General features: G+C 41.6%; 1 protein-coding gene across 1 annotated transcript; it reads right to left on the bottom strand.

The window, feature by feature from the left end:
• Window positions 1-2,456: 2,456 nt before the first annotated feature.
• On the bottom strand, window positions 2,457-3,107 carry LOC102850427 (GTP-binding nuclear protein Ran-like). Its single transcript, XM_006901297.1, has 2 exons — window positions 2,857-3,107; window positions 2,457-2,745 (listed from the first exon to the last, which is right to left on the bottom strand). The coding sequence occupies exons 1-2, from the start codon at window positions 3,105-3,107 to the stop codon at window positions 2,457-2,459; spliced, it is 540 nt and encodes a 179-aa protein (XP_006901359.1).
• Between the last annotated feature and the right edge of the window lie 9,400 nt (window positions 3,108-12,507).

The following is a 12,507-nucleotide window of genomic DNA, read 5'->3' as shown; positions in this document are numbered from 1 at the left end:
TCTTCCAAGTATCCTGAAAAACCTGCAACCAGGAGAAGATAAAGTAGATGAATGGGATCTTCTAAGAATCAAATCCCTATGCACATCCAAAAACTTCTCCAACAGGGTTAAAAGGGAAGCCACAGATTGGGAAAATGTATTTGGTAATGACGTATCAGATAAGGGACTTATATCCAGAATTTATAAAATACTTGAGCACCACAACAAGATAAAGGTAGCAAACACTTCACCAAAGAAGGCATTCAGATGGCTAACAAGCCCATAAAGAAGTGTTCAAAATCTCTAGCTCTAAGAGAGAAACAAATTAAAACAACTATGACATATCATCTCACCCCCATTAGAATAGCAAAATTTAACAGAACAGCAAGCCACAAATGCTGACAAGATTGTAGAGAAACTAGAACCGTTATTCATTTTTGGTGGGAGTGTAAAATGGTGCAACCACTGTGGAAGGTGGTATGGCGCTTTCTCAAAAAGTTACAAATAGAGATACCATTTGACCCAGCAATTCCATTACTGAGAATATACCCCAAAGAGACCATAACTGACACCCGAGCAGATATATGCACACCCATGTTTGTTGCGGCTTTGTTCACAATAGCAAGGAGTTGGAAACAACCTAAGTGCCCATCAACAAACGAATGGATAGAGACGCTGTGGTACATTCACACAGTGGAATACTATGCTGCATTGAAAAACAAGGAACTGATGAAATATGATTCAAAACGGGTGACTCTGGAGGACATTATGCTGAGTGAAGTATCTCAGTCACAAAAGGACAAATACTGCATGGTGCCACTATTGTAAAACAGGACTGACCTTGGGGTTGGGGGGAGACTGAGAAAGATGGGTTCAACAATGTATACTGCATTGAAACAAATGAGGGAGAAAATTGTTTAAGAGGGATATGTTATTAAGTATTTTTGTCATGATGGAGTCTAGAATGAAGGCTACATGATGGAGTGGACCTGGGGGAGGGTTTGTAAAACAAAGAAAGAATTTTTCTTTTACTTTTCCAAGAGTGTAGTGTACTAGGGGGGAGGGTTGGGAGGGGTGAAAAGTGCAACAATGAATGAATGGAAATTAAAAAAAATTTTTTTTGGCACCAGCAGTCAAGAAATCAAAAGACAAATTGCATTAGGTAAATCTGCTGTCAGTGACCTTTTCAGTATACTTAGAAGCTACTATGTCATTCTAGAAACTAAGATACACTTGATCCAGGTCATGATCTTCACAATTACTTGCTATGTATCAGAGAGCTGGACAATGACTAAAGATAACAGAAGAAGAATTGATGTCTTCAAATTGTGGTGCTGGAGGAGAGTCTTGAATATACCATAGACTGCCAAGAAAACAAATAGTTCTGTCTTAGAGAGGGTGAAACCAAGTTTCTCTTTTGAGGCCAGGATTCTGAAGCTCTATCTCATATACTTAGGGCATGTGGCCAGGAAGTATCAATCTTTGGAGAAGGACATCATTCTCAGAAGGGTGGAGGGATGGCACAGGAGAGATAGACACTGGATGAGATGGATTGATACAGTAACTAGGGTAATGGTGGGTAGGTGTGTCAGAGTCAGTGAGACTGGCTCAGGACAGGGCAGGTTTCAGAACATAGTGTTGCTATGAGTCATAGGTGACTTGACAGCATGTAACAACAACAAGCCAATCCCCTCCTGAATAGACCAACACAACACACCCCATTTTCGTGTCTCCTATAATAGCAAAATAAAAGCCAATTTGTAAAAACCATTTTGAACAATAAATCCTCAGCATCATACAGATGTTGAAGGCTGTAACAGTAGAAGCATCTAAAGACTGGAATATCACTAAGGATGTACAGAAGATGCCGGAATAGGTGCCAACGTGAAACAAAAAAAAGGGAAAACAATATATTGAAGTGAATGAATAAAGGAGTTTTATGGAGTACAATGAAGATATTCCCAAATTCCGCTAATGAGAAGCACCCCAAAATAGAAAGAGCTGAAAGTGTTGCCTATTTTGAAGTAGGGCTAGCAATTACCATCCATGCGTGAATTCTCTGCTTTATTTTTTATAATTTTTTTCTAAACAAATCGTAGTTTGTTGGTTTTTTTAAAAGATATTTGAAATACAACTTTATGCTGGTTCTAAACGAAAAGAATGGGCATGGCAGTTACACACAAGATTTTACCACGGAATATTGTGATTTGACTGTAGCAGTCTTGTATTTGAAACTCAAGAAGGAAACTACCTTCCAAAACAGCTAACTATGCAGGTCCAAAAAATGAAGGGGTTTTTTTTTTTTTTTAACTGCCACATTCACTCCGAAGCCCATTCATCGCTCCTTCAGCATCCCAAAGATTAGCACATGTTCTGCTTAGCTAGATAATAAAGTGGCAAACACGCGGCACCACTGACAACACAGGACAGTTGCCTATAAAACTAGCCTTCTGACGCTGGGCTCCAGCTTCGTTCTCTCACAGATTGTCACCCTCGTCCGGGAGAGCAGTTCTCTGCGCAACCTCTAAATCATGCTCATATTGTGCTGCCAAAGCTGGGTCCATGACAACTTCTGGTGGGGCAAGAGCAGGCATGGCGACAAACTCCAAGTTAGGGTCTCCAGTTAATTTTCTAGCAAGCCAAAGGAAAGGCTTTTCAAAATTGTAGTTACTTTGGGCAGAAATATCATAGTACTGAAGATTCTGCTTTTGGTGGAAAATGATGGATTTTACCTTAAGTTTCCTGTTCTTAATGCCCACTTTATTGCTACACAACACGATGGGGATGTTTTCACATACTCAAACCAGATCTCTGTGCCAGTTAGGCACGCTCTTGTAGGTAACTCTCGATGTTACATCAAACATTATAATGGCTCACTGGCCTTGGACATAATAACCATTCCTCAGTCCCCCAAACTTTTCTTGGTCAGCTATATCCCACACATTGAATTTAATCGGTCTTCTGTTGGTGTGGAACACGAGGGGATGGACCTCCACACCCAATGTGGCTACATACTTCTTCTCGAATTTGCCAGTCAGATGATGTTTTACGAACGTCGTTTTTCCAGTACCACCATCACCCACCAACAAGAGTTTGAACTGGACTTGGGATTCTCCTTGGGCAGCCATCGTGATGGTTCTTCCAGAAGCGTCTCTGGGCCCCGTCTGACCCCCAAGTGGTAGTTTTTAAACTTCTCTAGCACCTTTATTATCTTGCTCTGGGAGAACAAAATATTTTTTCTCCCTAGAATTAATTTCTAAATGCTAACTGATAGCCATTTGAAAAATCAAAAGACATCATAAAGACTCCTTTTCTGGACATACTTAAGTTTTGATGGTTGTTGTCAGGTGTTGTTGAATTGACTATGACTCACAGCAATAGCATGAACCATAGATTGAAATCTTGCCTGTCCTCTGCCATCCCCATGATATCTATCATGCTCAAACCCGTTGCTGCAGTCACTGTGTCAATCTCACTGTGAATCCTTCTCTCTTTCTTTAACCTTCCCAAGCACAATGTCTTTTTTCCAATGACTCATCCCTTCTGATAATCTGCACCAAAGGATATGAGATCAAATTTCACTGTCTTTCTTATTCATGGTCCAATTTTCAGATACTTAGGAAGCAACCGAAAATAGCATGGCTAGCCTGGATCAGATGCATCTTAGTTTGATTATTGTTGTTTTATGCCATGAAGTGGCACTGACTCATAGCTGGCCCTCCAGTGGGTTTTCAGAGGCAGTAAAACACTCAGGAGGAGATTGTCCATCTTTCTGTCACACATTATTTAAGAAACAAAGACAAGGTTGAGAACTGGGACCTTGTGCTTAACCAGTAACTATAATTTCATGATACTTTCAATAGCAGCTCTGGTAAAGCTGACACATGGCTGGCTAGGGAGAGTCAACCAGTTGGGGGAGGCAGGCCTCTTTTGAGTGACAAACTCTTCCTTTTATTTACTTTCTTCTAGAAACAAACATTACCCAAAGTTTAAGGTAAAATTAAACACAGATTAATTTTGGATCTTTTTAGTTTTTTAACTTAAGCTTCTATTTATTAAGTGTCTTGGTGGTGTAATTGGACCACTAACTGAAAGGTCAGTAGTTCTAATCCATGGAAGAAAATGGATTCATTTGCTCCCGCTAAGATTTACAGCCTTGGAAACCCAATGAAGGGTCACCACGAATCAGAGTTAATTCCGAGTCAATGGGTTAAATTTTGGCTTAGTGGATTTGTATGTACAGGGCATTGTAGCAGGTGACCATTGAGATAAGGAATTGCCAACCCAAAGGTACACAGTTTGAATGCACCAGCTGCTCTTCTAGGGTAATCTTCTCCCATGTGATTTAATGCCCCTGAAAAAAATGCTAGAGGGTCAGTTAATGAGTCTGTTCTAACTCGATGGTACTCAATAACAATACACATACACAGAGGCAGTAATTGCATGCCAATTATGGCACTTGACAGACCAATGACATAATGTTCACTATCACAGCAATCCAGAGTTACTTCAATATAGAAAAATGACAGAATGGTGCTGTACCTCTTAGGAGTGTTCATTTCAAAAACAATAACAACCAGAATAGGAGAAGATTGAGGAAGCAGTGGAATGCTCCCAGACAGGCATTTTTGGGTGGTGAGAGCCAATGGGAATGCTTGATTATGGAGGAATGTGGAATAATGGAGCTCATGGAGCTTGAACCTTGCCTTGGTTCTTAAATTTAGTTGGGCCTGAGGGTAATGGGTGGTTTTAATTGTTTTGGTCAAACATTCTTCTAGGTGGTATAGCACTGGTCTATGCATTGCTGTACAGAGGTAACTCGTGGTTGCTGTGATACTGAACACTGTGACACTGATGTGCCAAATGTGATAATGGTTACCCGTGGTGGACAGTGTTTGGTGGAGCTCCCCAGTTGAAAGAAGCTTGGAAGCAGAAGTGGCAACTACTTCCGAAATAGCTTGCCTCTGGAAACCCTATGAACTTGGAGAAATGATGAAAGTTATTATACAAGTGTTCAGGTCTTTTGTTCATAGAGTCACTGTGAGTTGTCTATGATTCGATGGCACTTAGCAATAACAACAACAACAGCAACAACAACAACAACAACTCCAAGGAGTGCTCCTTGGAGGCTAGGTCGGAAGACTTTGTCTGACTTACTTTGTACATATTTTCAGGAGGAACCTGTCTTTGGAGAAAGACATCATGCTTGGGAAACATAGAGGTTCAGTGACAGAGAAGAAGACCCTCAATGAAATAGGAAATGACAATGGACTTGAGCATGAAAGACATTGTGAGGATGGTGCAGGATAGGACAAGGCTCAGATACGACATTTAAAGGGTTATTATGATAATAAACTTGATTGCACCTAGCAACAAATGACAATACTGATTAATTTTAAAGAAGCATTGATATCACAATTTTAGGGTTTTTTCCTAAGTAAAAATAAAATCTGCTGCTGTCAAGTCAATTTCAACTCACAGCAAGTTTATATGTCAGAGTAGAACTTCCTCATAAGGTTTCCAAAGCTGTAATATATACTGACTTCAGTTGCCACCTCTTTTTCTTTTTCCAACAAGCTGGTGGGTTTGAACTGTTGACTTTTTTGTTAGTTTTCGTTGTGTGTAATTGAGTTGGAATCAACCCTAGCTGACCCTCTAGCGGGTTTCAGAGACAGTAAATCACTCTGGAGGAGATTGCCCATTCTCTGGCAGAGCAGCTAGTGCCTTTGGGTTTTAAACTACATGCCTTTGGGATTAAAGTACATCTTACCACGAGGCCATAAGCGCTCCTTTGGTTAGTTGATATTGTTATTATGTGCCATTGAATTGCCTGTGACTCATAGCAACCCTATGTACAACAGCCCTCGTCACTGTATCAATCCATCTCATCTGGGGTCTTCCTCTCCTGTGCAATCCCTCCATCCTTGTAAGCATGATGTTCTTCTCCAAGGATTGGTCCTTCCTGACCACATGCCCAAAGTATGTAAGACTTTGAAGGAGCTTCAAAATCCTAGCCTCCAAGGAAAAACTTGGTTTCACACTCTCCAAGACAAACCTATTTGTTTCCTTCATCGTCCATGGTGTTTTCAAGACTCTTCTCCAGCACCAACCAGAACTCAAAGGCAACAGTTCTATCATCCTTAGTCATTGTCCAGCTCTCTGATGCATAGCAAGTAGTTGCAAAGACCATGGCCTGGATCAGGCACACCTTAATCTCTAGACTGACACCGTTGCTTCTCAGTACTCTGGGAAGGTCCCTGACAGCAGATTTACCTAATGCAATTCGTCTTTTGATTTCCTCACTGCTAGTGTCAAGAGTGTTGACTGTTGAGCCGAGCAAGCTGTAACTGTTAACAACCTCAATCTCTTCTTCATCCATCATAGTGCTGCTTGTTGGCCCAGTGGTGAGAATGTTTGTCTTCTTGATGCTGAGCTTCAATCTATATTGATGACTACAGTCCTAGACCTTCTGCAGCAAGTACTCAGGTCCTCCTCAGATTCAGCAAGCAAGGATGTGTCATCTGCATAATGCAGGTTGTTGATGAGTCTCCTCCAATCCTGATGCCACATTCACTGTGCCACCAAAGCTTCCATTTCCCATATCCTTCCCTCCTATTGGTAATGTAAAGTCACTCTAATTATACCAAGATAAGCAATGCCAGAATTTGTCCTATGTGGAATGAGGGCCTGTTGGAAAGAGAGAGATAAGAGAGTGAGCTACTTGCCATTTATTTGAATATGTCACACAACTAGAAATTAGAGAGTAGGTTTCAGACATGAGCCTGTTTGGCCCCAAAGCACATGCTCCTTTCACTTCAGCACTAGTGATTATCAGAGAAGTCTGTGAGACATCTATCTACTCTTGAAACTAGGACAGAGTCTCCAAATTAGACCCCTGGGAACATCCATGATATTGGAATCTTAATTGACCCTGCTCATTAACCATGAGCGATTAGTCTTGTACTTTTATTTAAAATTGTCGATGTTAATTGATGTGTGCCATCAAGTTGAAACTGACCCATAACTGACCTTCTGGTGGATTTTCAGAGACAGCAAAGCACAGAGAATGTTGCATGCACATCGGAGAAGAAGGTATACTGTGCTTTTTATGGGTTCATTAGTCTATAGATATCCATGAGGTCAAGTTGGTTTATTGTGTGATTTAATTCTTCAGTATCTCTGTTGAGTTTTTTCTGGTAGTTCTATCTTTTCTTGAGAGGGGTGTATTGAAGTCTCCCAGCACTATAGTAGTGTTGTCGATTTCCTTTTTCAGTTTTGTTAATGTTTGTTTTATGTATTTTGCTGGTCTTTCATTTGGTGCATAGATATTTATTATTGTTATGTCCTCTTGTTCTATTGACCCTTTCAGCATTATGTAGTGACCTTCCTTGTCCTCTGTGATGGTTTCTACATTGATATTTATTTTATCAGGGATTAATATGGCTACTCCTGCTTTTTTCTGGTTGCCATTTGCTTGGTATATTTACCCCCACCCTTTTATTTTCAGCCTGTCTTTATCTTCATTTTTCAGGTGTGTTTCTTGTAGATGACATATTGATGGATTTTGTTTTTTTATCCAATCTGCTACTCTCCTTCTCTTCAGTGGTGCATTTAAACCATTCATGTTCAGCATGACTATTGAGAAGCTAGGTTTTATTGCTATCATTGTATTGAGTTCTTTTTGGTGTTGTTGCTAGTTACTTTGGACCATGGAGCTTTCTGTGGTATGTCTGTAAGAAGGACATCTCTGAGTCTTTCCTGCAATACTGGTCTTGTTTTTACAAACTCTCTTAGGTTTTGCTTTTCTGGGAATATCTTGATTGGTCCTTCACATTTGATGGATAATTTTTGAAAGTTGTGTTCTTTGAGTGTTTGATATATGTCCTTCCACTCTCTTCTTGCCTGCCTGGTTTCTGCTGAGAAATCGGCACTTAATCTTATCTGTTCTCCCTTATAGGTTACTCTTTGTTTCTCCCTTGCTGCTTTCAGGATTCTCTCCTTATCTTTGGTTCTGGCAAATTTAACTATGATATGCCTTGATGTTTTTCTTTTGGGGTCGAATCTATATGGTGTTCGCTGAGCTTCCTGAATATATATTCTCTCATTCTTCATTATGCCTGGGAAGTTTTCCTCTAGTAATTCTGCCACGACTTTTTCAGTGCCTTTACTTGCTTCTTCCTTTTCTGGGATTCCAATGATGTGCATGTTATTTTTCTTGATGGTGTCCCACATTATTCTTAGGTTTTCTTCTTTTTCCTTCTTTTTTGAGCCTGCTTTTTGCTCTAGCAGATCAGTGGTGACAATTTTGTCTTCAATTTCACTGATTCTGTGTTCCATCTCATCAACTCTGCTCATATGTCCCTCCATCATGTTGATGACCTCTGAAACATTGGACCTTATATTTTGAATGGTGGATTCTTGTTTTTCCAGTGCCGCTAATGCCTCATTTGTTTTCTCTGCAATGTTTTGCATTGTTTTTTTTAACTCCTCCTGGTCTTTGCTTGTAGCATCCTGTAATTCATCAAGTTTGTTTTTCATCCATTGGCTATATTCAGTCGCTCCTCTTTTAAATTCTGTGTCAGAAAGTTCCATGAGACTTTCTGGCTTCAGGGTATCCACTGCTACTGTGTCACCCTTTGTGAGTGACATCTTGCTTTGCTCTTGTGTATTGTGTGGGATAGTTTGCTTTCTTCGAGACATTGGTATGTGTTCTTAATCTGAAGACAATGCTCTTGAGATCAGATTGGCAGCTACCGAACTTGTGCATTTCTCTGACTTTCTGACTTCAGAAAAATGTCAGTTCAGCACCTGTTAGGGCAATCTCTTGTTGCTAAAACAGGTCAGGTTGCTCCCGTTTAAAGGCAAGTTGATTGCCCAGACGTGTAGGCACTGGTGTGGATCGCAAGGGCAGGTCAAACACTTGGAGGACCTTGCTCCAACCTCTGCTGTCTCAGTGTGCTCATGACTGGGGTCCTTACTCAAATTTCTGCTGTCCATTTCCTACCCAGTGGTTTTCTCAGTGTTCCCTGTCTGGTGGCACTTACGCAGGTGCCCTCTCACAATAGCCCCTGCTCCAGCAGGGTCCTGGATCCGACAGGATCTGAAAAGTCAAGGTCAAATTCCCACCAACCCACTAGCCTCTGGCTGGTCTGTAGAGTTCACAGAAGCCAGCTGGCTGGCTTGTTTTGGGCAGTGGGTGTAGCCCAAGAGAGTTTGGCCAAATTCCCCACCAGTGGGCACACCCTTAGGTGCTCTCCCAGGTAATCAGCAATGCCCCAGTAAACACAGCCAGGATCCTACCAGCCTTTCTCCTGCCAGGTTAGTTACACAACAGCTCAGCTGATAGCTCCGGGTGATGGCTGGATCCGCGGTGGTGCCTTGAGGTCACAGGGCTGTGGTGGGGGCTGAGGTGCATGTTTGTGGAGCTGCAAGGGGGTGGGGGAAGGGGAGGAAAACAAGGGACTAGGGGGGCCGAAGGAGCACAGGCCTTGGACTCTACCACCAAAAGGTGGGGGCGAGGCTTGGGAGCTGCTGGGGGTTTATGCAGCAGCACCCTGTGTGTTGGGGGTCACACAGGTGCAGGCTGCAGGGGGGTCGCACAGTGGTGGGTAGTCTTCGCTCCTCTGGGGTCTCACGGTCTTCGCTCCTCTGGAGTTCCGCGGTGGATAGCTGACTGTTGCTCTTCCCGGGTCTCTTCCCAGCCCGTCTGGCGGCGGAGTTGTTCCGTCTCAGCAAAGCACAGAGGAGGAAATTGTCCATCCTTCTCGCACAGAGCAGTTGGTGGATTTGAAGAGTGTGCCTTTAGGATTACAGAGCAACTTTTTACCCTTAGGCCTCCAAAGTGGCAAGAAGCTATACTGCAATCCAGAAGGCAAGTGATTTGGATCTACCAGCTTCTCTGCAGGAGAAAGAAGGACAATCTTCTCCTATGCAATTAATTGCCTCTGAAAACTCACTGGAGTGTCAGCTATGGGTTTGCTCCAATTCAATGGCACACAACAGCAGATAAGTAAGGATTTTCCTTAAATGATAAGTGATAATCTCCCCAGTTCTGTTGGAGAGAAAGTGATGGCTCATTTGAGTTCTTGTGGCTATGAAGAATAAAACACAACAAAGTAAGCCCAGGTAATCAATCATAGGAATATCATAGGACAGTATGGCAGATGGAAGGTTATGGGGTGATGAGATCAAATCCCAGTTCTTCAGGCAAACAATTTGTCATGCCAGACCTTCCCTTTCCTTATGCAGGGGTTGGAGATCTATGCATCAAATTCCCAACCCATAATAAGTGCTATGATTATAGTTACTCTGAGTTTCCATTGTGTCTAATCTCACTCCTTTGTTCCATAGTGTAAGAATTTATTTCAAGACTCTTGCAAGGCCCTGTAGATTCCAGGCATTATTCATGGGTCACAAACAATAGAGACCAGAGTGAACTCTGGCACCAAATTTTGGTGGACTGGCCAAAAATCAATTTTCTATCTTTGGCAAGAAGAATGCAATCATGACCCTTTACTTAAGCCCATTTAACAGTGTGTCAGGGTGATTTGTGGTTTGCTGGAAGGAATTTCAGCTCTGGCAGCCACCCCCTGCCCATATTACATGCTTGACCCCTACTTTGAAAACTCAGGGCTAACACATCCTTAGAGGAAGGCTGGAATACAATTCTGGCCATGGTTTGCAAGGCTGGATTGAGACAGTTCACAGGCTCCTTCATTGAAAAAAAAAATTGGAAAGCCAGAGGCAAAACTGAAATTGTTCCTTTACAGCCTGCCTTCTTTGGGACTTGTGCCCACTTGGCATCACCTGGACATGCTATCCACGTCTTTGAACAAGAATCTCTGGGAAAAGAGAAAGAAGACTGGACCAAAGACCCCCACCATCTGCTTTGTGAGTAAAGCAGATAAACAGGATGCCATGCCACTAAGGAATGTTTCACTGGAGAACTAAACAATGGGACAATGGACTCACTTCTTAAAAAGACTGAAAATGTGTGTCTGTACTTGTGAAACCGCTGAGTATAATGAAAGAAGAGAGATGTCTCTTCACATTGCTATTCAGAAAGGATTTCTAAACTCTCTCCTGGCTTACAGTGATATTTAAGTAAATCCAATGAATCTGCTTTACTTCTTTTTAATCATTATTAATGATTCTAGGGAATTCTGGTGGCATAATGAGTAAGCAGTTGAACTGTTAAGCCAAAGGAAGATGGTTTGAATCCACCAGCCTCTCTGAGGGGGAAAGTTGGGCAATCTCTTCCCATGTCATTTACAGCCTCTGGAAATCCACTGGAGGGCCAGTTACAGGAAATTCTGACTCAATGCTATGCCGATGGTACTGAGTAAACTGTTTTAATGCCTTCATTTCTCCTCTTTGGTATCTTTCATCCTTCAGTTCTTTTTCTATTTGGTGACTGGCAAGGCAAATCCACCTTTCTCTGTTTTTAATTAATAATTTTATCACCTCTTTGCTGTTAAATCAGAATGAACTCACAAGAGAGGAGACTGAAACCACCAGAAGATGGTGGATTTCAGCCACCAAAAACATGTCCTTTAGGTTAGCAACCCAACTCTGTAAGGACTGTGCCACCAGAGCTTCCCCCAAAATGTTTAAAATTGTCACATGCAGATTCTGTATGTTATCTGATGTTCTGTTAACAGAGAGGAGTCAGATTTACTTTTGGAGCGGGCTTGTTGAGAACAAGTTTTGGCAGGGGATACTTGAGCTGAATCGTAAAGGAGGCACTCTCCAGGTAAATCAGATAGGGAAGGGAGATCCACATAGAGTACAGGGGTAAGAAAAAGCATGGAGGAAATTAGGTGACTTCATCTGGGGCAGTTAGAGTGTCTGGTGGAGGGAAGGCTTAATAGACAATTGTGTTTATGTTCTGTAGCAGTCTGATTGTGGAAGTAAGAATGGGAAACCTGATCCGATTTACATTTTGGAGAGAGATTTGTGACAGCAAGGTGGGCAATGGGCATGTCTTCAAACTGAGTCCTTCTCTTCATGTTTTCAAGTAGGACAACCAGTTTTGAATGAAAACTGGAAAAGATAATGTGTACAAAAAGTAATGCACGGATTGACATTTTATGCTTCCTTCTGTTAATGTTAATTTCAAGAAGTAAATTTTATCATCTGAGGGTTGTTGTCTGAACGGAGCAAGGGAACACTGCACAGTTTATAATTAGGAAATGTTTATCCACTTTCCATATATATTCGATCTGAATGCTAAGCAAATAATTTGAGAAGCTAGATTCTAGGAAGAGGAATGTGGCATCAGGGTTGGAAGAAGATTCATCAACAATCTGCCTTATGCAGATAATACAACCTTGCTTGCTGAAAGTGAGGAGGACTTGAAGCATTTGCTGCAGAAGATCAAAGAATACAGCCTTCAATAAGAACTACATTTCCACGTCACGAAAAAAAAAATATTCTCACCATTAAACCAATAGGAAACATCATGATAGATGGAGAGAAAGATGATCCTGTCAACAACTTCATCTTACTTATATTCACAGTCAACACACT

This window comes from Elephantulus edwardii, unplaced genomic scaffold (genome assembly GCF_000299155.1).
Source record: "Elephantulus edwardii isolate Elephantulus edwardi_28Jun2011 unplaced genomic scaffold, EleEdw1.0 scaffold00316, whole genome shotgun sequence".
Taxonomy (NCBI): domain Eukaryota; kingdom Metazoa; phylum Chordata; class Mammalia; order Macroscelidea; family Macroscelididae; genus Elephantulus; species Elephantulus edwardii.
Note: the sequence above shows the minus strand (reverse complement) of the source record. Positions and strands in the feature narration are given on the sequence as shown.

Bases quoted from the DNA above. Each gene is read 5' to 3' on its own strand.
- LOC102850427 (XM_006901297.1), bottom strand. From the start codon at position 3,107: ATGGCTGCCCAAGGAGAATCCCAAGTCCAGTTCAAACTCTTGTTGGTG. The intron at 2,746-2,856 runs GTGAGCCATTAT...CGTGTTGTGTAG, and splicing joins GGTTATTATGTCCAAGGCCA to CAATAAAGTGGGCATTAAGA.